This window comes from Pongo abelii, chromosome 16, assembly GCF_028885655.2.
Source record: "Pongo abelii isolate AG06213 chromosome 16, NHGRI_mPonAbe1-v2.0_pri, whole genome shotgun sequence".
Lineage (NCBI taxonomy): Eukaryota > Metazoa > Chordata > Mammalia > Primates > Hominidae > Pongo > Pongo abelii.
This window is the reverse complement of record NC_072001.2, coordinates 36,742,520-36,764,833: the sequence shown is the minus strand read 5'-3', so window position 1 is coordinate 36,764,833 and position 22,314 is coordinate 36,742,520. Positions and strand designations below refer to the sequence as shown.

General features: G+C 40.4%; 3 protein-coding genes across 4 annotated transcripts in view; 1 reads left to right on the top strand and 2 right to left on the bottom strand.

Moving 5' to 3' along the window:
- Positions 1–22,314, top strand: part of AVEN (apoptosis and caspase activation inhibitor) — a 168,395-nt gene that overhangs the window by 37,140 nt on the left and 108,941 nt on the right. The window lies entirely within an intron of this gene.
- CHRM5 (cholinergic receptor muscarinic 5) overlaps positions 1–22,314 on the bottom strand; it is a 99,209-nt gene that overhangs the window by 65,673 nt on the left and 11,222 nt on the right. The gene's annotated exons all lie outside the window — the stretch shown is intronic.
- Positions 20,666–21,256, bottom strand: LOC100433838 (large ribosomal subunit protein uL11-like). Its single transcript, XM_054532560.2, has one exon. The coding sequence runs from the start codon at positions 21,226–21,228 to the stop codon at positions 20,731–20,733; it is 498 nt and encodes a 165-aa protein (XP_054388535.1). The 5' UTR covers positions 21,229–21,256; the 3' UTR covers positions 20,666–20,730.

The window sequence follows — 22,314 nt, the reverse complement described above, 5'->3', positions numbered from 1 at the left end:
TGTATTATTTCTTTACAACTGTGTGTGAATCTGCAGTTACCTCAATAAATAATTATTTCCAGGTTAAAAGATATAACGGATGCATATGTGAGAAGCAGAGAAGTAAAACAAAAATAATACTTTGGGACTGCTTTGAATTTTTTCTTCCTCATGATGTTGCTGTTTAGTTCTACTTTTCTTCTTTATCTGCCTGTATTTTTGAATGCTGGCACCAGACTAGGAACAATAAAGTGATGCATTGTCTTCTAACTTAATAGAATGTGCTTTTCTGAGCAGGAAAGAAGTAGATCATAAAATTGTGAATCAGAAGCACAGGATTCAGTTGTCATTACCGTAGATGATTCAAATAGCATAACTTCTTTAGGTTTGTGGATTGCTCTCAACTCATTGACTGTTCAAGGACTGGTAACACTAAATAATTTTTCCCGTCAAATGAGTGCTTCCCTCTTGCTACCTATATTTTGGCCAATTGTGGGTTTATAAGCACTTTTCTTCAAGGTGGGAGAAGGGGAATGAAGGTAAAATATGAGCTGGTTAGTTTTAATTCTCAACAGCTGTTCTGCCAAAAGATCTATGGGGAGAAAATTGAAGTAATGCAATGAAATTAACTTGTGGACTAAAGTAGATTTAATTCAGTCAGTTGTGTGGTCAGTTACTAGTATCTGGCAAAAAAAGATACTTCATAAATGTTGGAAGGCAGTTAAAAGTTCTAGTCCAGGCCGGGCATGGTGGCTCACGCCTGTAATCCCAGCACTTTGGGAGGCCGAAGCGAGTAGATCGCCTGAGGTCAGGAGTTCGAGACCATCCTGGCCAACATAGTGAAACCCCGTCTCTACTAAAAATACAAAAAATTAGCTGGGCGTGGTGGTGGGCACCTGTAATCCCAGCTACTAGGGAGGCTGAGGCAGGAGAATCGCTTCAACCTGGGAGGTGGAGGTTGTAGTGAGCTGAGATCGCACCACTGCACTCCAGCCTGGGCAACAAGAGCAAAACTCCGTCTCAAAAAAAAAAAAAATTCTAGTCCAACCTAGCAGGCCTGTCCTCTGGTTTATGATTTTGGTTATTTATTTTAGCATTTCATTTATAATTAAAAACCTGGCATGATTGAATCTCTCATGTGTTTTTCTTGTAGTCTCTTTGCTTACTGATTTCTTCTGAAGTGGCTTGTTTATCTGTGATTGGTTTTTTTGGTAATTGCAGCTGTCCTGTCTTTTGATATGTGCTTACATTTCTTTCCCACTCTGTTGCTGATTTATCAGTTTCTTCTCATGATAGCATAAGACTGAGAAGAGCTTTCATGCTTTCTTCATACTCAGTGTTTTGGTGCTATATTGGTTTACTTCCGAGAGGTCAACTTCATTCTCTGATAATAAAAATTCTAGAGTATGCAGTGTTCTCTAGGTAAGCTGATCATACTCCTTGAAATGATTCTGCTTCCTAGTGTACTATCCTTGTTTGTATAAATAAATATACAACTAAGAAAAAATATTGTTAGTTCCTTAGGTGTGCAATCATAAACTTTTCTAGATATTGCCAAATTGCTTTCCACAGTAAAGATGAGAGAGTTCCTAGTGTTTGTCATCTCTGCAAATACATAGTACTGTTGGACTTTTAAATTGTGACCAGTTGATTGAATGGTATCTAGTGTAGTTAATTCAACAGATATTTAAGTACCCATTGTTCCAGCTATTGGCTTAGAGGCTGGACATAGAGTGGTGAACAGAACAGATATAAACACCTCCCTCACAGAGTTGACTTTCTAGAGGGTAGAGACAAACAAGAAGAGTATATAAAATGTTAAATGCTATAATTGCTTAGAATAGAAATAAAATGAGGAAGGGCTGTTAACCAGTTTTAGAAGTAGCCAGGGGTCTTACTGAGAAGATAACATTTGAGCAAAGATCTGAGGAGGGTGAGGGAGCAAGTGAGGATATTTGTGGGAAAAGTGTCCCAGGCAAAGGGAATAACAAGCTCAAAGGCTTTGAGATAGGAGGATAGGGAATCGCAAGGAAGGCCAGTGTGGCAGAAGCAAAGTGAGCGAATATGCGATGGGGTCGGAAAGGCATTATCCAGCCAGATCGCGTAGTATTGTAGACCATTGTAAAGATGTTTTCTTTTATTCTGAGTGAGATGAAAAACCAGTGGAGGGTTTGAAGAGAAGAGTGATATAACATTCCTGTGTTAACAGGATCACTCTGCTGTGTTGGAAGGAACTGAAGACTGGCAAGAGGGGAGCAGGTAGACTAGTTAGGAAGCCACTAATAATAATCCAGGTGAGCAGTGGTGGTGGTTGCTGGGTCCAGAGGAGAGCAGTGGAGGTGGTGAAAAGTGGTTGGGTTCTAGATCTACGTAGAGGGAAGAGCAGAGAGCACTTGCAAATGTTGGGTGTGAGATAAAAAGATATGTAAGGATGACACTAGGTTTTTGGTCTGAACAGCGAGAAGAAGGGAGTTGCCCTTAACTGAGGTGTGTAAGTTATAGGAGGTACTCAGTGTTGCATGTATTAAAATTGAGATGTCACTTTGATACCTGTTGCAGTCAGAATTCCTTAAGAAATGGCTGGCACACTCAATATAATTGAACGTTTTGACAAAGGAATCATTTACAAAGGTATGTGTAGAATATAATGAAAGCACTGAGGTAGTGCTGTGTTGAGAGGGCAGGTAGCCGCAGATGTTACCACCCTAGTTACTGGAAATTTGAAGAGACTCATAGAGAGTTGGCCTTGGGAGAATGAATCACCTTCGGTGAGGGGACTCAGCCGGTGAAGATGACCCCACTCTGAGAGAGTCAGAGGAATAAACATTCTCTTCCTGTGTCTGCCAAGGCTTCCATAAGTCTAACCTACTGGAAGCCAGAAGACAAGGAAAGTTGTAGTCCATACTGGTCAACCTTCCAGGGCAGAACAGGATGGAGAAGGGTTGGCACATGGAAGAGACCCAGCACAACATCTAATAGGCGACATGGAGCAGGCTGCCGGATAGAGGAATGTGGGGTTCAGGATCCAGGCCTGGGCTGGCAATAATACATTTGGGTGATGCCAGCCTATAGATGATATTTAAAGTCGTGAGAATGTATGAGATGACCAGGGGAGTTGTTACCTAGAGAAGTACTGATTCCCAGGCACCACAGTGTCTAGAGTTTAGGGGAAAGAGAAGAAACCAGCAAAGGAGACTGAGCATGAGTGGTAGAAGAAAGAACCAGAGAGTGTAGCGTCTTTAAGTGTTTTGAAGCAGGAGAAGAGATCTGTATCAAATGCAGTTGAAGACAATGAAGAATTGACTGTTAAATTTAACAGGAAGGTTATTGGTGATCTTCACAAGTGCAGTTTTGTTGGGAGTGGTGGCATAATTTTTTTCTTGAATTTAAAACGAATGTGGGAGGAGACGTTTGAGACAGCAGGTATAAACGACTTAATTTTAAGGAGTTTTGTTATAAACGAAAGGAGAATAATGGGCTGGTGGGAGAAGTGGGTCAAGACTTTTTAATTTTTTCTTTTTCTGGCATTTCTTTTGTAGCGACAGGGTCTTGTTATGTTGCTTAGGCTGGTCTCGAATTCCTGGGCTCAAACAATCCTGCCTTGGCCTCCCAAAGTCCTGGAATTACAGATGTCAGCCACTGTGCTTGGCCAGTTAAGACATTTTTTAAAGGTGGGAGAAATAACTACATGTTTACTTGTTGATAGATCCAGAAAAGAGGACAAAAATCAGAAGGGAGGGGTGAGAATTCCTGGATCTATGTTCTTTAGTAGATATGAGCTTGATAAGATCTATTGTACAGGTGAAGGGATGGCCCATTGCTGGGGCTTGGGCAGTTTTCCAACTGTAATTGGAGGAAAGGCAGAATATATGGGTGTAGATATGGGTAGATGGGTAGATGTCATGGGGGCTTGAGGAAGTGGTCTAAGAAAACCATGGATAAGTGTTGTGGAGGAGGTACTGGAAGTGGAAGGAGAGAGTAGAAGGTAAGAAATAGTTGTCGATGAAGTGGGAAAGTATAGTTTCCTATTTTCCAAATAGGAAAATGTGGTATAGATGTTGGGTGACAATAGGGGCGCACATGAAGTTGGTATTCATAAATTTAAGGTGAGAACAGGTATACTTTTCCCTGACTTATATTGTGCTGTATGGGTGCAGGCCCAGAAAGACCGGACGGAAGGGTAGGACTTAATCATGATTACAGTTTAGCAGAGCAAATGCAATGAAATGAGAGAGGGAAAAGGAGATGATTAGAATGATTGACATGAATTGAAGTGGGATAAGGAAATAAGTGAAGATATGAGAGAAGATGAGGGGCAGTAAAAAGATCGTGGGATCACAGGACTACAGATTTTTCAGGGCAGAAGGATTATTGACCTTTTTGAGAAAGTGTATGTTGGAGAGGTGGGAAGTGGTGGCTGTAGATTAGAATGTTTGACGTTGAGATTTGGTGGGGCAGGGGGTTGCAGATGATGGTAATGATATAGTCTTATATAAAAATATGGGTGTGCCTGGCTGTGAGGTGGTGTGGAGACCTCGTCTTTGGAGTTTTTAGTTTACATTTCCTTAGTTATTACTAAGGTTGAACGTCTTTGTATTTGTGGTGCTTGCTTTCTTTGTGAACTGCTGCTCACATTCTTTGACCATTTGGCTATTTTGTTTCTTATTGATTTGTGGGTTAAAAAAAATGTAGTCTTGATACTTAGCTTTTGATATTTGTGTTTGCAGGTATCTCCTGATATGAGATTCACTTCTATAGTGGTGTCTTTCAGTGCATTGTTTTAAATTTTAGTTGAATTTATCAATTTTCTATCCTACTGTTTATGCTGTTTTATGCCTTGAGAAATCCATCTTTCCCCCAAGGTTAAAGATGTTCTCCTATATTTTGTTCTAAAAGTTCTAATTTTGCTTTTTTTCCTGAAGAGTGTTACATTTTATTGTTTGCTACATTCTTGTGCCATGGTTTTCAGCCCCATCGGGTAATTTAAGGTCTTCTCTATGCTGTTTATTCTAGTTAGCCATTCATCTAATCTTTTTTCAAGCTTTTTAGCTTCCTTGCGATGGGTTCGAATATCCTCCTTTAGCTCGGAGAAGTTTGTTATTACCAGCCTTCCGAAGCCTACTTCTGTCAGCTCGTCAAAGTCATTCTCCATCCAGCTTTGTTCTGTTGCTGGCGAGGAGCTGCGTTCCTTTGGAGGAGAAGAGGCGCTCTGGTTTTTAGAATTTTCAGTTTTCTGCTCTGGTTCCTCCCCATCTTTGTGGTTTTATCTACCTTCGGTCTTTGATGCTGGTGACCTACAGATGGGGTTTTGGTGTGGATGTCCTTTTTGTTGATGTTGATGCTATTCCTTTCTGTTTGTTAGTTTTCCTTCTAACAGTCAGGTCCCTCAGCTGCAGGTCTGTTGGAGTTTGCGGGAGGTCCACTTCAGGCCCCGTTTGCCTGGGTATCACCAGAGGAGGCTGCAGAACAGCAAATATTGCAGGACAGCAAATATTGCTGCCTGATCCTTCCTCTGGAAGCTTCGTCCCAGAGGGGCACCCGCCTGTATGAGGTGTCAGTCGGCCCCTGCTGGGAGTTGTCTTCCAGTTAGGCTACATATGGGGTTCAGGGACCCACTTGAAGAGGCAGTCTGTCGGTTCTCAGAGCTCAAACACCGTGCTGGGAGAACCACACCTCTCTTCAGAGCTGTCAGACAGGGACGTTTAAGTCTGCAGAAGTTTCTGCTGCCGTTTGTTCAGCTATGCCCTGCCCCCAGGGATGGGGTCTACAGAGGCAGCAGGCCTTGCTAAGTTGCAGTGGGCCCTGTCCAATTCAAGCTTCCCCAGCCACAATGTTTACCTACTCAAGTCTCAGCAATGGCGGACGCCCCTCCCCCTGCCAGGCTGCTGCCTCACAGGTCTATCTCAGACTGCTGTGCTAGCAGTGAGCAAGGCTCTGTGGGCGTGGGACCCACCTAGCCAGGCATGGGATATAATCTCCTGGTGTGCCGTTTGCTAAGACTGTTGGAAAAGTGCAGTATTTGGGCGGCAGTGTCCAGATTTTCCAGGTACAGTCTGTCATGGCTTCCCTTGGCTAGGAAAGGGAAATCCCCTAACCCCTTGTGCTTCCCGGGTGAGGCAGCGCCCCGCCCTGCTTCAGCTTCCCCTCTGTGGCCTGCACCCACTGTCCAACCAGTCCCAATGAGATGAACTAGGTACCTCAGTTGGAAATGCAGAAATCACTGTCTTCTGCATTGATCACTCTGGGAGCTGCAGCAGCATTTTAAAAACCCAAATGATGAAATGACCCACTAATGGCTTATGACCTGCAGTTTGGTGTGGTCCGAAGCATCTAATTCATTTAGTCATTTCAGTAACTTCAAAAAATGTCTGAGCAGAAACTCTTTAGTTTAATTAGGTCCCACCTGTCAATTTTTGGTTTCGTTGCGATTGCTTTTGAGTACTTAAGTTTTCCCTTGGTATCCAAGAGGGATGGTTTCAGGACACCTGTGGATACCAAAATCTAGGAATGCTAAGTCTCTGATATAAAATGGCACAATATTTGCATATAACCTATGCAAAAAGTATAGATATCTTCCTTTATATACTTTAAATCATCTTTAAATCACTTACAATATCTAATGCAATATAAGTGCTATGTAAAGTTATACTGTATTATTTTTTATTTGTATTTTTATTGTTGTATTGTTATTTTAAAATAATTTTCTTTATTCATTTATTTTTAGAGAGACAGGGTCTTCCTCTGTCACCCAGGCTGGAGTGCAGTGGCATGATCATAGCTCACTGCAGCCTTGACCTCCTGGGCTCAAGCAATCCTCCTGCCCCAGCCTCCTGAGTAGATGGGACTATAGATGTGTGCCACCCACGCCTGGCTGATTTCTTCATTTTTTTGTAGAGACAGGACCTTGCTATGTTGCCCAGGCTGGTCTTGAACTCCTGGTCTCAAGTGATCATCCCTCTTTGGCCTCCCAAAGTGCTGAGATTACAGGTGTGAGCCACTGTGCCTGGCCAGTATTGTTATTTTTTATTTTTTAAAAATGTTTTTGATCTGTGGTTGGTTAAATCCACCAATGTGGATGGTTGCCTGTATGTTATTTTTTCTTCCCAAATTAGCTGGACCTCTGGTCCAATTCTCAAATGCTATTTGGAAGATAGACCTTTATCTAAGAGTACACCTTTATCTAAGAGTAGAGAATATAGAACTTTAAGAGTAGAGAATATAGCTTAACGTATATTCTCTTAAGTAGATTTCCATTGTAACAGTGAATTTTTGAAGACTGGTAATTAAAAAGTGAATTTCTATTTCACACACAGTGTATGTATATGTTGATGCTCACTTTGGAAGATAGTTTGCCATTTTCTGATAAAACTGAAGATCTAGCACTTTCACCCACCTTTTTGGCACCAGGGACCGGTTTTGTGGAAGACAGTTTTTCCACAGACTGGGGTGGGGATGATGGTTTCAGGATGATTCAAGTACATTTATTGTGTGCTTTATTTCTGTTATTATTACATTGTGATATATAGTGAAATAATTATACAACTCACCATAATGTAGACTCAGTGGGAGTCCTAAGCTTGTTTTCTTGCAACTGGATGGTCCCATCTGGGAATGATGGGAGACAGTGACAGATCATCAGGCATTAGATTCTCATAAGGAGCGTGCAACCTGGATCCCTCGCATGTGCAGTTCACAATAGGGTTTGGCTCCTATGAGAATCTCATGCTGCTGCTGATCTGACAGGAGGTGGCGCTCAGGCACTAACGCAAGCAGTAGGGAGTAGCTGTAAATAGAGAAGAATCTGCTCACTTGCCCGCTGCTCACCTCCTGCTATGCAGCCTGGTTCCTAACAAGCCACAGACCGATACTGATCCATGGTCTGGGGGTTGGGGGCCCGCTGTTCTAGAGAAACTCCAGCACGTGTGTGCCCAAATGTTCACAGCTGTATGTTCAGAAGAGCCTCAGATGGAAGCAACACAAATATTCATTAATGGTGGAATGAATACTTAAATAAGTGGATGAATCTTTTCAACATAGCATGAAGTAAAAGAAACATGCCCACAGAATTCGTTAGTATGATCCTATTTAAAGTTCAAACACAGGAAAAAAACCCCTAATTTTTTAGGGATGTATATTTAAATACTAAAGTGACAATCAAGGAAATGATTATTCCAGATATCAGGATTGCAGTCACCTCTAGTGGGGAGATGAGGTGTAATGATTGAGGAGGGCCAGATAGCAGGTGTGGTGTTGGCAGTATTCTGTGGCCTGGATGATTGTTATTTATGTTGGTTTAATAATTATTCTGTAAGCTCATATGTATTATCAATTTTTTTATTTTACAGATCTCTTTATAAAAGGAATAAAACTCTTTAAAAGTGGATTTCTAATGGTAAAATTTCTGTTACCACTATAGAGGTGGGAACCATTTTTGGAGAGGCAGCCCTTTCCAGCCTGCTTCCTTCCACTTGTGCCGCATGGGCACTGCCTGCTCTGTTTCTGACCACTGACACTGACACTCTCATTTTTATTAGTGGTGGATATGGGAAAGGGGACGGTTGTTCAAAGTCATACTTTTTCTGGTAAGATTGTGAGTCTTTAGGTGTCTTTGTAGAACTCTTTCTGTAAGTATCTGAAAGAGATAATCATGCCTTTGGCTTTTCTTTTTGAACAGTATTCTTGGCAGTTCTAAGTTACTTTTCAAGAGCTTTGAAAATGGCACCCTACTCTTACCTTCAAACGTAAAAAGTAAGATCTATGAGAAATTTCTTCTGCCTTTCATTTTTTTTCCCCAAAAGTCAAATCATTGAATTCATGCCATATGCGTTGTCTGTTCCTTTCAAGATGTCACAGATAGCCAGAGTTAGAAAAATGTTTAACAGTGTGAGCAGAATGCACTGGATCAATATTGAAGAAAACATGGGGAAGATATTATGTGCAAGTCTATAAACACTATTTTTAGAGATACAAATAAAAACGAAATAACCAGACTGCAGTTTCGTCAGTATAGTTGTTGTCTGTGCATATTTTTGCTTAAAACTATTATGTATTTTCTTCAATTTAATTTTATGAAAAGCTATTTTGGGTAGGAAATTTTAATTGTAATGACATTTGAATTTCTTCCCTCCTCTGTTCCTTGTGCCAACAATTAGACTGAAGGGATAAGAAAGGATATTACTCTAGCAGCATGTACTTTTAAATTAAACCTCGAACCTTTTCTTTCCATGAGGCAACAAGACAGTTTTATTTGTCCTCATTGAGTCAGCTCATTTTTTCCCTCTTCTTGTATGGTATATAGTTTGTACTAATATAGTCTCATATTACAAAGGCAATATATAGTAGAAGAAGATTCTTCCCTTTGATATTTAAAACATCTGAAATAACACAAACAGAACTATACATTAAAAAATTTTTTTTGTTTGTTCTGGCTGACAGGGCTAAAATAATTTTCAATTGGAGAACCAAAAAAATTAAAAAAAGGAAAACTCTGATAACAAAAAAACTTTTCCTTATAGCTGAATATTGAATATTGGGCCTAATTTGATTTTCTTTTTTCTTTTTTTTTTGAGACGGAGTCTTGCTCTGTCGCCCAGGCTGGAGTGCAGTGGCGCAATCTCGGCTCACTGCAAGCTTCGCCCCCCGGGTTGACGCCATTCTCTTGCCTCAGCCTCCCGAGTAGCTGGGACTACAGGCGCCCGCCACTACACGTGGCTAATTTTTTTGTATTTTTTTAGTAGAGACAGGGTTTCACCGTGTTAGCCAGGATGGTCTCAAATCTTCTGACTTCGTGATCCCCCTGCCTTGGCCTCTCAGAGTGCTGGGATTACAGGCGTGAGCCACCGCGCTTGGCCTGATTTTCTTTTTAAAAATCTTCAAAAGATAAGAGCAGAATTTGTGGCTAAACTGCTAGTCTCCAGCGCCATTTTGTGTTTTCTGTTGTTTTGAAGCAATTCTTTGTTTTTACTGGTCCAGCTGCATCATTTTCATCATCCTGAACTTTCATTTTCCTGCCCTGAAGTTGTACATTTCCTTTAGCAGATCCAGCCTAGGCAGCTTTATTTCCCTTTCTTTTTCCGTTAAATCTATGACCTTTTGATTCTCATTTGTTTAGGGATTCTTGGTGATTTTTCAGGAGTTTTTTTCAGTGTTTCTTTTTCTACCTTTCCATCTAGTACTTTCCACATCTCTTCCTTGTTTCTTAGTCATAGGTTACAATTGCTGGCTGCTTCTGCTTTATTTAGTGTTTCTTTAGCTTTTTTCTTAAATAGAATTAATCTCTCTTTTGCTCTACTGATAAGGTGTATCCATTTTATTTCCCCATGATTTGAGAAAAGGATATGTGGGTGCTTTCTACAGGTCACATTATCTAAGTCACCCCAAAATTTCAGCAAACATCCAATCTAGACATTTCATTTGAGCATCCTCAGGACTTCTGTTTTTTTTTTTTTAAAGTTTATTTTTGTGGGTCCGTAGTAGATATATATATTTACTGGGTATATGAGATGTTTTGGTACAGGTATGCAATGTGTAGTAATCACATCATGGAAAATTGGGTATCCATCCTCTCAAGCATTTATCTTTTGCAGCTCTTCCATTTTTCTTCTTGCTCTTGCTTAGCTCTGAATTTAGTTTATACTTTGTTTTGCTTCATTCTTGTTTTTCAAAATAATCCTCCTAGAAAAGTATTAGAAGGTCTGTATTTTTATACCAGGGTTCAGGGTCGGGGTCTCTATAAACTTTTTATTGGATTTAATACTGTCAAACACTGCACATGTTGATTGCTTAAATGCTTTGTGTAGTGTTTTTCTCATTTGAATATTTAGTGCTTGACCTTTATCTTCTAATCTTTAAAAGATTAGACATAAAATAGTTATGTCATCAGGGGTTGCATCCATTGGGAAGCCTTTCATATGAATGGATCTGGTTTTACATCATTTTTTTCTACTCATCAGTTGCCAGAGGGACATTTTGTACTAATCAGAGGGAGGTTTGTTTGGAAAAATCTTCTGATTTTAGTTTTATCTGTATTTTCATTAGTTCTGCCTTTGATTTGTTCAGTGCTTCTATTATATTAAAATCTGTTGTTAGGTAATTTAACCTGTTGAATTTTGTTATTTCCAGAGGTATCCAGCTTTCATCCAATTTAGTCTGTTCCTTTTAAAAATTTGTCTTATGGCAAATTAAAGTCATCAAAATGATACTTGATTTGATGGTGGTAGGTTTTGGTCCCCAGAGCAGCCATTGTTTTCACTATCACCATTTTTGGCTGCTGTGGTTATCTTTCCGGTCCCAGGCCCCCAGAGCCGAGCCATAGGATCGCTAGCAGAGACTGTACTCTCAAGTTCACATGAAGGACTGAATGTTTATTTTTAAATGTTTATTATTAGATAATTTAAACTAGTTATACTGGACATGGCTTAATAAGAGAACATTAGTGAATCTTTTTTGAGTTTAACTTGTATTCCAGATACTCTTCTGGTTATCAAATGACTTATATTCCAGTTACTCTTCAGTTAGACAACTGGCTGCATCATCAAATCATCTAGGTACTACATTCTTTTCTTTTCTTTTTTTTTTTTTTCAGACAGGGTCTCACTCTGTCACCCATGCTGGAGGGCAGTGGCATGATCTTGGCTTACTGCAGCCTCTGCCTCCCAGGTTCAAGTGATTCTCCTGCCTTAGCCTCCTGAGTAGCTGGGACCATAGACACGCACCACAATGCCCTGCTACATTTTTTGTTTTTTTTTTTTTTTTGAGACTGAGTCTCACCCTGTTGCCCAGGCTGGATTGCAATGATGCAGTCTCGGCTCACTGCAACCTCTGCCTCCCGGGTTCTAGCGATTCTCCTGCCTCAGCCTCCCGAGTAGCTGGGATTATAGGCGCCCACCACCATGCCCCGCTAATTTTGTGTATTTTTAGTAGAGATGGGGTTTCACCATGTTGGCCTGGCTGGTCTCAACTCCTGACCTCAAGTGATCCTCCTGCTTTGGCCTCCCAAAGTGCTGGGATTAGAGGTGAGCCACTGAGCCCAGCCTCATCTGGGTACCACGTTCTAATAGCGTCTAGTGTATCCATCTCAATTGCTATTGTCTCTTCTTTGTATGACTATCTTTTAGGCTCATACCTTTCCTTAAAAAAATTAGGATAATTTTAGGTGGGTTTTGGGAAGGAGAGCAAATAAATGCTTCTGATCAATGTCATAGTTAATTGGAAGTTGATAAATTCTCTTTACTTGCTCCGGAAAGATAATAAAAGGTTATTTTTGATAAAGTCCTTAAAGAAAATCAGGGTAGAACCTCTTCTAAAATAAAACACATGAAACATGAATTCAGAGACTATGAAAAGGGACGGCTGTAGCATTAGTATCGTGGTAGGAAAGGCATCTTTTCAGTAGTGTGCCTGAAGTGTAGTATATGTGTTTAGGTAGTGGAATAGAAGGAACACTTGTTAGGCATCAGAGGATCTTAGTTTTGGTTTTGGTTGTCTTAGAACCTTTTTTTTTTTTTTTTTTTTTTAAACTTCAAACAAAACCAGCCGTTAGAAATCATACCTCCTTGCTTTAATCTGGGGATAGTTGTGAAGATCGTGTGGAATTATTTTACAAATTATAAAGTTCTATACAAAAGCTAAGAATTACTTTTTAGGTGAAGAGAAACAAACTGTTGGGTTAGAATATACTGTGGGTCATATTTGAAATTAGGTCATTAACATGGGGCTGTCATTAAAATATCCAAGCATGGTACTAACATATATATGTAATTAGAAAAATAAAACAAATGATCATTAACTCATTTTCTCTTTTATTTAGCTTTTGTGTGTGTGTGTGTGTGTGTCTGTGGGATTTGTTGAACTACTTTAACTTCTGCAACTATAGAGGTGATACAGGGAACTTGAAAGATGATTTAAAATAAGAAAAACAGGATTTATGATGAAAGGTTTAGGATGCTAAGCAAAAGAAGATTGAGAAATGGTTTAATAATTTGTGTTTTCCAAGCTGTAAAGACAAAGGAAAAAAAATCAAATGTGCTTAAACTAAAATGCAGGGGATTTAGATTAGCCATTTGTGTTATGAGTGTTAACTGGGCATCCAAGGGAGAGGTGGGAAATCACCTTTACTGAAAATCTTTCAAAATCGATTTGGTTTCATTTAATAGAAATGGGTTCAACAATGGTCCTTCTTGCTGCATGGGATAGAGCAAGGTCATTTATCAAGGAGTTTTTGCAACCCTGTAATTGTGTTCTCTTGGCTTTTAATTTTGCGATAATTCTACAGTGTTTTACCTGTGTGTTAAGCGAGCACACCCAGTGTCCTCAGAGGGTTAGGCTGAATAAATAGGCAAGGCGTGTGTGTGTAAATGAGCCCTGTTGGCCACTAGTGATCCTGCAACCACAGGTGACCTTAAGCTAACAAGCTGATGGCGGTCATCAGTGCTGTCATTTCCTGAAACCTACCCAGGTGCAGGCTGTGCGTGAGATGTGTTACACGGGCACATTCTCTATTTCATTAAATCCTAACTTTAACCTAATAGGGTAGGTTTCATTATCTCTATTCTATACATGTTGAAACTAAGCCATAGAAATAAAGTTCAACAATTTGTACAAAATTCTCATATCTCTTAGGTAGCAGAATCAGGATTCAAACTTAAGTATGCCTGGCTTCAAGGTTGGAATTTTTTTGCGCTTGCTACTGTTCATTAAAATCGAAATATATTGTTGATGATCTGAAACTAAAAAAAATCTACGTTTATTGTATATCACTGTCTAAGATACACATTTTTTGTTTCTGCAAAAAAAGAAGCTGTGTTGTTTACACTTGGTCTGCAGCTTCAGAGAAGGTTTGTGGTTGGTTAAGAAGCTGCCTTTGGGCTGGAGGCAGACACCTGGACAGAAGCCCCAAGGCTTGGGAGCTGCAGCCAGGCCTCAGGGCACTGCACTGCGAGGCTCCCAGTTGTGTTGGAGGGTGAGTCTTTTGGCCTATGGAAGTTGGTCAGGTGGTTTTCCTTCTTGATGCATTTCACCTCCTTGTGTAGACAGTCACAGAGAATGCAGGTCTGTGTGGCCATAACCCAGGGCATGCAGACCCAGCAGGACCTGGTTAGGGTTTTCCATGGGGCCAGAAAGCTTCCTAGGCATCCAGGGTGTGATCCCACTCATCTTGGGGCAGCTTCCGCATGCAGCGCTGATTATGAATCTTCTAGGCATGCTTGTTTGCCAACTTGTAGCAGAAGTGGTTCCTGCCTTCTGGGGCCACACTGTTGCAGTTGAAACAAAAGCCCAAAGAGAAAGACAGAGATAAATAGAGGAGGCCCACAGATGCAGGTGGACCAAGCAGCTGGCAGCAGCCTTGACCTCAGTGGAATAATTCTGGTAGATTTGGGAGCTCATGGTTGGTTGGAGAAAAAAACCATTGTTAGCTGGCCTGAGAAGAAGGGGATGGGAAAAGAGATGGTCCCAGAGGCTGCAGCTGGGGAGGAAAGTGGAGCGTAATCAGAGGCTGGAGTAGGGAAGACCTTGAGTCTGTGGGTTTATTCCATCCTAACACTGTGGAGGCAGGAGACTGCCTGGTGGCTGTCCATTGTTTTTCTCTTTTCCTTCCCTGGCCTTTCCCTTTCCCTTCCCCTTTTATTAAACAAAAAGCAAGCCAGCATAATAAATGAATTTGATCTTAGTTTATCAAATGAAAAAACCTTCAAATGTACCTTTTCCAATGGAAAGGTGACATATGCAAAAGAATAAAGCACATATGGGATACTGCATTGTACGTTCTTGGTCACTGTCATATGTGGAGTGGGATGGAAAGAATATCCTCACATGATTTGTTGTGAGAATACTGCATTGGTCTCAGAATTTTCAGTGACCTGAGAATGGTCACTGAAATATATACTGTTTAATTTAGTGGCATTGAGTGGTGAGGATGTCAACATACTGCTTTTCATAACCTGTGGTGAGAATTCCTCTTGGAAAAGTAAATCTATATTTTATCTGTTTATTTAGCACTTGAAAAAACCTGGGCTGGGCGCGGTGGCTCACGCCTGTAATCCCAGCACTTTGGGAGGCCGAGGCAGGTGGATCACGAGGTCAGGAGATTGAGACCATCCTGGCTAACATGGTGAAACCCCGTCTCTACTAAAAATACAAAAATAAATTAGCCAGGCGTGGTGGCGGGTGCCTGTAGTCCCAGCTACTCAGGAGGCTGAGGCAGGAGAATGGCGTGAACCTGGGAGGCGGAGCTTGCAGTGAGCCAAGATGGCGCCACTGCACTCTAGCCTGGGCGACAGAGTGAGAGTCCATCTCAAAAAAAAAAAAAAAAATTTACAGTGAAATGTGAGGTTTTCACAAATAACCCTGAGAAACAAAAATCAACTTAATAGAATCCTAAATTTGTTATGCCATCATGAACTTCTGCCTCCATGGGGGAATGCTATGTGAGTTAGATCTGCCAAAGAGATATCAGGCACCTGGGCTTTCTGGCATTCTGCCCTTGAGAGAATCCTGAACCTTTCAGTATTAGAGAAGCATCCTTAGAGATAGTTCTTTCACTGAACATTTCTTGAACTTCTATTTTTGAACATTTCCTAGAAATTAATAGAATGAAGCTGAAGAAGATTAAGTGACTGTGTACATGGCCACAGAATTGGGAACAGTAGTCTTTGGCTTCACACTCAAGATTTCTAGCTTATAGGGACTTATTTACTAAACACTAAGGAATCAGGTGTATCATGCACTGTGTCAAGTGCTGAGGGTACAGAAATGCCTACAACACAGTGCCTGCCTTTCAGAATATTGTTGGGAGAGCTGAACTGCAGTGGCCCAGACTGCTCCTGATGGGTATGTCAAGAATGCAGGTCTCTGACTGCTCTTTGTCTGAATTTCTCATAGTTGTGTTTCCAGCAAGCAACCCTGAGGGATGAGGTAATATCTCCCCCAGGGTTGCTTCCACTTACTCAAGGAACTTACTCTTACTGAAAAAGGAACACTGAGCTGAGGGCGTGCACTCAGCTCAGTGTTCCTTTCTGGTAACAAAGGAACACTCAGCTCAGTGTTCCTTCCCTGTAACAAAGCCCACAGCATGTACAGGACTCTTTGAATTACCACTCTGAGACGGGGGTGATGAGGAACCAACAAAAATTAACATGAAGTTTGACTACTCCTTTTGCCAGAGACACCTTTGTCTCTGGCCCAGGTGTCTCATGTCTTCTGCTAGCACCCATGAAAGAGTAACAGGCTAACCTATTAGCTTACAGATAAGGTGGAATCTCAGACCGCATAGTTATTGGCAGATATCTCTTGTGAGATGATACAGATGTGAGGAAACCAACAAATACAGTTCAGTGTGACAGGTACAGAGTGCTGTGGGATAACCCAGGGAAGGTTCAGCTGGTCAAGGTCAAGGAGGCTTTTCTGATTCCACTGCTCTTGAGGTGAAAATATTGGTTGGTTCATCTCTTGAGGGTAGATCTTTTCATTGTTAGTGTATGACACAGGACATGGCACATGGTTCATGATGACAGAGCTTGCTGAATGAGTGAATGAACTGTTATTTGTGGGTATTGGGTGTGATTTACTGCATCAAAGGTCCCTATGTTTGCTACTAAAGTTTGTCTCATTTTTAAAGACCAAAGTCCTGGGAAGATGTTTGTTCTTCAATGAAAAGCAACTCATGTAGAAACCTACCATGAAAAGGCCGGGTGCAGTGGCTCACACCTGTAATCCCAGCACTTTGGGAGGCCAAGACGGGTGGAACACCTGAGGTCAGGATTTCGAGACCAGCTTGACCAACATGGAGAAACCTCATCTATACTGAAAATACAAAATTAGCCGGGTGTGATGGAGCATGCCTGTAATCCCAGCTACGCGGGAGGCTGAGGCAGGAGAATCGCTTGAACCAGGGAGGTGGAGGTTGCGGTGAGCCGAGATCATGCCATTGTACTCCAGCCTGGGCAACAAGAGCGAAACTCTGTCTCAAAAAAAAAAAAAAAAGAAAAAAAAAACCTACCATGAATCTATTCTAACAGGTGAGGAAAGTGGTTGAGTTTGCAGAATATCTTGTATGTAGATTAATTTAATACTAAATGACATTAAGGCCCAATTACTTATTTTGTAAACTTTTTGTTTTCTAATACTTTTTAGATTTTTCAGAAGAGTTACAAAGATAATACAGTGAGTTTCCATGTACCTTCTACCCAGCTTCCCTTAATATTATTATTTTACATAACCATGGTATCTTTATCAAAACTAAGAAATTAACATTGGTATACCACAGACTTTATTTGCATTTCTCTAGTTTTTTCCACGGATGTCCTTTTTCTCTTCTAACTCAGGATACCACATTGCATTTATTCTTTGTATTTCCTTAGTCTCTTCTTATTTGTGACAGTTTCTCAGTCTTTTCTGAGAAACTTTTGAAGAGTAGGCCATATTGTAGAACGTCCCTTAATTTGGGTTTTTCTGATTTTTTTTTTTTTTTCATGATGAGGCTGAGATTATGGATTCTGGGGGAGAATACCCTAATATTCTCAATATATTTATACACAATATAAAATACACAAAATATTTATAGGACTTACTGCTGATGATGTTAACTCTGATCACTTAGTTACTCTTAGTTACCACTTAGAAACCTCCGTCAGGTTTTCCCCTATAAACTTCCTGTTTTTCTCTTTCCATTTATTGTTCACTAGCAGCGAGTCACTAAGTCCTGCTCACACTCAAGACAATGGGAGTAAGCTTCATTCATGGAAGGAGGAATTTCTGGGCATGTGTTAAAAACAATGACAGTAAATAATATTTTGAGGCTATGCAAAGATACTGTTTTTCCTTAAAAGTTCAGGGGAATTAGTTCTCTCTGAATGAAGCCAAGAATTGCCTTGGACAAGAAGTCAAGTTATAATGACTAAACACTTGACCTTTTTATTTATGCTTTACTTCAGAGCTATCTATATTATAAATGGTGCTATTCTTGTGTCATTGACCCTTCTGTCAATTTCTTTGACAAATGGAAGCATTTATATTAACTGAATGGGGTTAGTGAGGGTGCATTTGTAAAACAAGGTGAAACATCAATAATTGATTTTAATTTCTTCCTCATTAATCAGTTACAAAAAGCTTAATTTATCTTTTGTCATTTGTTGGTTACCAAGTAAGAAGCCATACACACACACACACACACACACATGCACACACAGTATGGACATATATGTATATGGTTAGCTATATCCCAAGTGATTTATATATCCATGTCTAAAATCCATTGCTCAGAAAAACCTGCCGTAATGTTGTGCTTCTTGTGCAAGAGACAGTCATGGTCCATGCAGTTAAGAGGTGCAGTCTTTCAAAAATTATCCCAATAGGAGTTGATGGGTCAGAAGGAGGCACGTCCCAGTGATCCAACAGTCATCCCAGGACATGCTAACCATTTGGCTGATCTCCTTCAGAAGTTGGGATAATTCTAAGGTAGCCTTTGTTGCTTTAGGGGTGTTGTCCAGGTGGGCTGGTCCAGAGAGAGAGAACGTGGTTAATGTGTTTTTCGATTCATAAGGGGAAAACATCATGGGGAAAACATCATGGTATTTCAGTGTACAACATAACTACATTCTTTACTGCTGTTCTTGGAAATGCCATAACCTAAACAAATTCTTGTTTCCATTACTAAATTCAAAAATTTTGAGTCAGTGCAGTCAGTGCAGTGCTAGATATGGGTAAACATTTGTAGCATTTAAAAAAAATTATAAAATCTTAAAAAGGATCAAGATTTGGCAGTGCTGAGTTAATAGCAGTCAATCAAATTGAATTTGACTATTGGGACTGAGATTTGGCCTCTTAACCATAGGTTATTGCTTTGCTCCAGAAAATATTTTAGTAGTATTGTCAGAAATACTTCCATTTATTTTTTTCCTTTTTTAATTTTTATTTTTGGCAGAGCATAGCATTTGGTAATTCTTGGGGTCATTACTAGGGTTTGGATTAGGATGGGAGAGGGTGTGATCTTATAGGAGTTTGAAATTGAGAAGGCAGCTCTGCTGAAAAATGCATTAGGGCCAACCTCTGAATTAGATTGGCTTAATTTGTTGGGGGCAGAGCTGCAGATGCAGCTCTACATCTGCAGAGATGTAGGTGTTAACAAATGTGTTAAAATAACTCTTATTTAGTGCTGGGTGCGGTGGTTCATGCCTGTAATCCCAGCACTTTGGGAGGCTGAGGCGGGCGGATCATCTGAGGTCAGGAGTTCAAGACCAGCCTGGCCAATATGGTGAAACCTTGTCTCTACTAATAGAAAAAAAAAGAAAAAATACAAAAATTAGCAGGGCATGGTGGCATGCACCTGTAGTCCCAGCTACTAGGGAGGCTGAGGCAGGAGGATTGCTTGAACTTGGGAGGTGGAGGTTGCAGTGAGCTGAGGTTGGAGTGAGCCAAGATCGTGCCACTGCACTCCAGCCTGGGCAACAGAGCGAGACTCCTTTTCAAAAACAAAAAAGCAAAACTCTTGTTTATAGAGTACCTGGCTAGATATTTGGTATTTTGTATACATTTTATTTAAATTCAAAATAGCCCTTCAATGTTAGTATTAGACAATTTTATAGATGAGATAAATTAAGCTCAAAGAAGTTAGGTAGGTAACAAGGATCACATAACTAGTGTGTAATGGAACTGCAGTGTGAATTCCTTTCAATCTGATTCTAAAACCCATGACCATTCTTTATATTGCACTCTCGCCCTCTGCCGTATGCATACAGTTGGCTGTGCAGCAGTAGGCCCTTTTGGTGTATTGTATAGAAAATGAGCCATTTCATTGTTTGGGAAACTTGTGTTTCCTCCCGTCCCCCCCATTTTTTAGTATCTGTTAAAAGAAGAAAGCTTTTGGCTACTTAAAACAACTTGGTTATGTTGTTTAGTTTGGTGCCTTTTGATCTGCTCATGACAATGGGAGCGATACTCTTATGCTTGCTACTTGTTTCATTTAAACTGAAAAGTCTGGAAAAAACATATTAGTACACAGGAGTGCTAACATGGAAATGAGTTTTTCTTGACTGCTAATAATTAACTCAAGCAAAAAGATAATTATGTGTTATAAGCTGTGCATGCTGAAAGTGAAATGAATTTCATCTGCTTCATATTTTTTAGGAAAATTGATAAGGCATCACTGTTGTTAATATTTTTCTTTTGGATTTCTTAATTCAGATATTTTCTCTCCACAATTTTGAGAGAAAATTAAGAGGGGTTGCTGCCCAAAATTGGAGGAGTCTTAGAACTAAGTTGTGATTGTATATTTATATAAAAACTTGTGTGACTTCAGCAGGTCACAGCACTTTTTCAATTTGATGATCTCTGTTTTAAAGTGAGGAAGTTTTTACTTGCAGAGTGTTTCTGAATCCTATGTTAATCTTTTTTGAGTTCTGATTGGAGGCTCTAGTGATAGGATTTTTAGGGCAGGCTACATTTAGCTGTATTTTTTCCATTATATTTTGAAGTCGGAATGGTATCGCAAGTTAGTAATTTTCATACTCTTGTTGATAATGTTTTGCATATGGTCCACATGGGATTTGGGAACTAGTTAAGGTCCTTGCCTACACTCTACTTAGAGCAAGAAGTAATTTGGGGTTCTCTGTGTACAGATAATGATAAATGGCCCAAGTTGTGGGGCAGGTTTCACTTTAGACCTTGCCTCTCTTTTCTGTGTGTCACTCCCTTTTCTTTTTTTTTTTTTTTAACCAGTTGTCAAATTATCCTTTATTGAAATATTTTCCTTTGTGCTTAACTGGCTGGGCATTCCACAGCACCACTATTGATGTCGTCTATGATGTCATGAGGGTGGCGGCCATCAACATTACAGCCCACAGACTGGGCAGTCCCCAGGATCTCTTTAATGGTTCCAGAGAGTTCTCTGGCTAAGGATCGGTGCCGCATCTGTCGAGCAATGTTGACGATCTCATCAAAAGTGATATTCCCACTGTGTTTAATGTTTTTCTGTTTCTTTCTGTCTCTTGGTGATTCCTTGAGGGCTTTGATGATCAGGGCAGAGGCAGAAGGCACCACCTCAATCTGGGCCTGTCTGTTCTGAATGGTCAGTTTCACTGTAATCCTCAGGCCCTTCCAGTCACCTGTTGCCTTGGCAATGTCATCACCAACCTTTTTTGGAGACAGACCCAGGGGGCCGATCTTGGGGACCAGGGCAGAAGTGGCACCGACTTCACCTCCGGTGCACCTCAGGTATACGACTTTTATCTTGTTGGGGTCGAACTTTGGTGGCATGGTGGAGGCGGCTGGTGTCGGATGAACCCGGATTCGGGATGACCGAAGAGAGTTGCACCTTGGCCTCCTCCGAGCCGAAAGCCGAGCTCCCTTTTCTTTCTTATGTGGGTGCATGATTACCTATTGTAATGCCCAAGGCTTTAATGTACTCATTGATGCCTTGCCTGATCTCCCAGGATACCCATACATGTATATTTAATATTCGTAGTTTGCACTCATGTCATATATGGCCATCAGCCCACAACAAGAGAAATCAGAGGAAGTGTTGCCTGGGAGGCAGCACATTTGGAGTGTTCATGTGTGGGACGGTACTAGAACAGCCTTTTGTAAGTAATGCAACAGGTAAGGTGGGATCATTTTAGAGCAGGCTGTTGCACTGAGGTCTTGTCAAGTTAAGACATTACCAGTGCAATGATTCTTGAAAGATGTGCTGCTAACAAAAAGATGTTATTAAATCTAGTCTGTGTGGGAGTGTGCATGTCTGTCAGCTATACAGTATAATTCCTAAATACGAACTTGCTGCTCCTGACATACTTACATACTTTAATGTGTCTTCAGCTCTACATGTTTGGGTTCCTTGTACCTATTTCTTCTGTGCCTAGTTGCTTTGAGTCATACGAGTTTGCTATGAGATAATGTTAAACAATATCATGGATTCAACCAGGATGTCTTAAATCTTCTCCCTTGTTATTCTCATTCTTTTTTTTTCCTTTAAAATCACAGTGAAAAAGTGAGCTGATTATTTTTTAAAACCCAGAAAACAGAGATTTAACAAATTCATAGCTATAACAAGTTAGTGTTCACCTGAATGGTTTTCTCTAATATCAATCTTGAATCTCTTGGATTGCTCATGCTATTCTAATTAACCAATAGTTGATAAAAGAAAAATATATAGGTATATATGCACTGCATTTTTCTTGACCACTTGAGCTCCTTAGTGTTTCTCTACATGTGTCCTTTACGATTCCTGAGGATGCCAAATGAACTTCTCTTAGTTTAGTAAAGCTGACATGTTATGAACCACTGGTGTCTTTTTTCTCACTCTTCAGGAACTTTATAGAATGTTCATTCTGAAAACAGTATTAG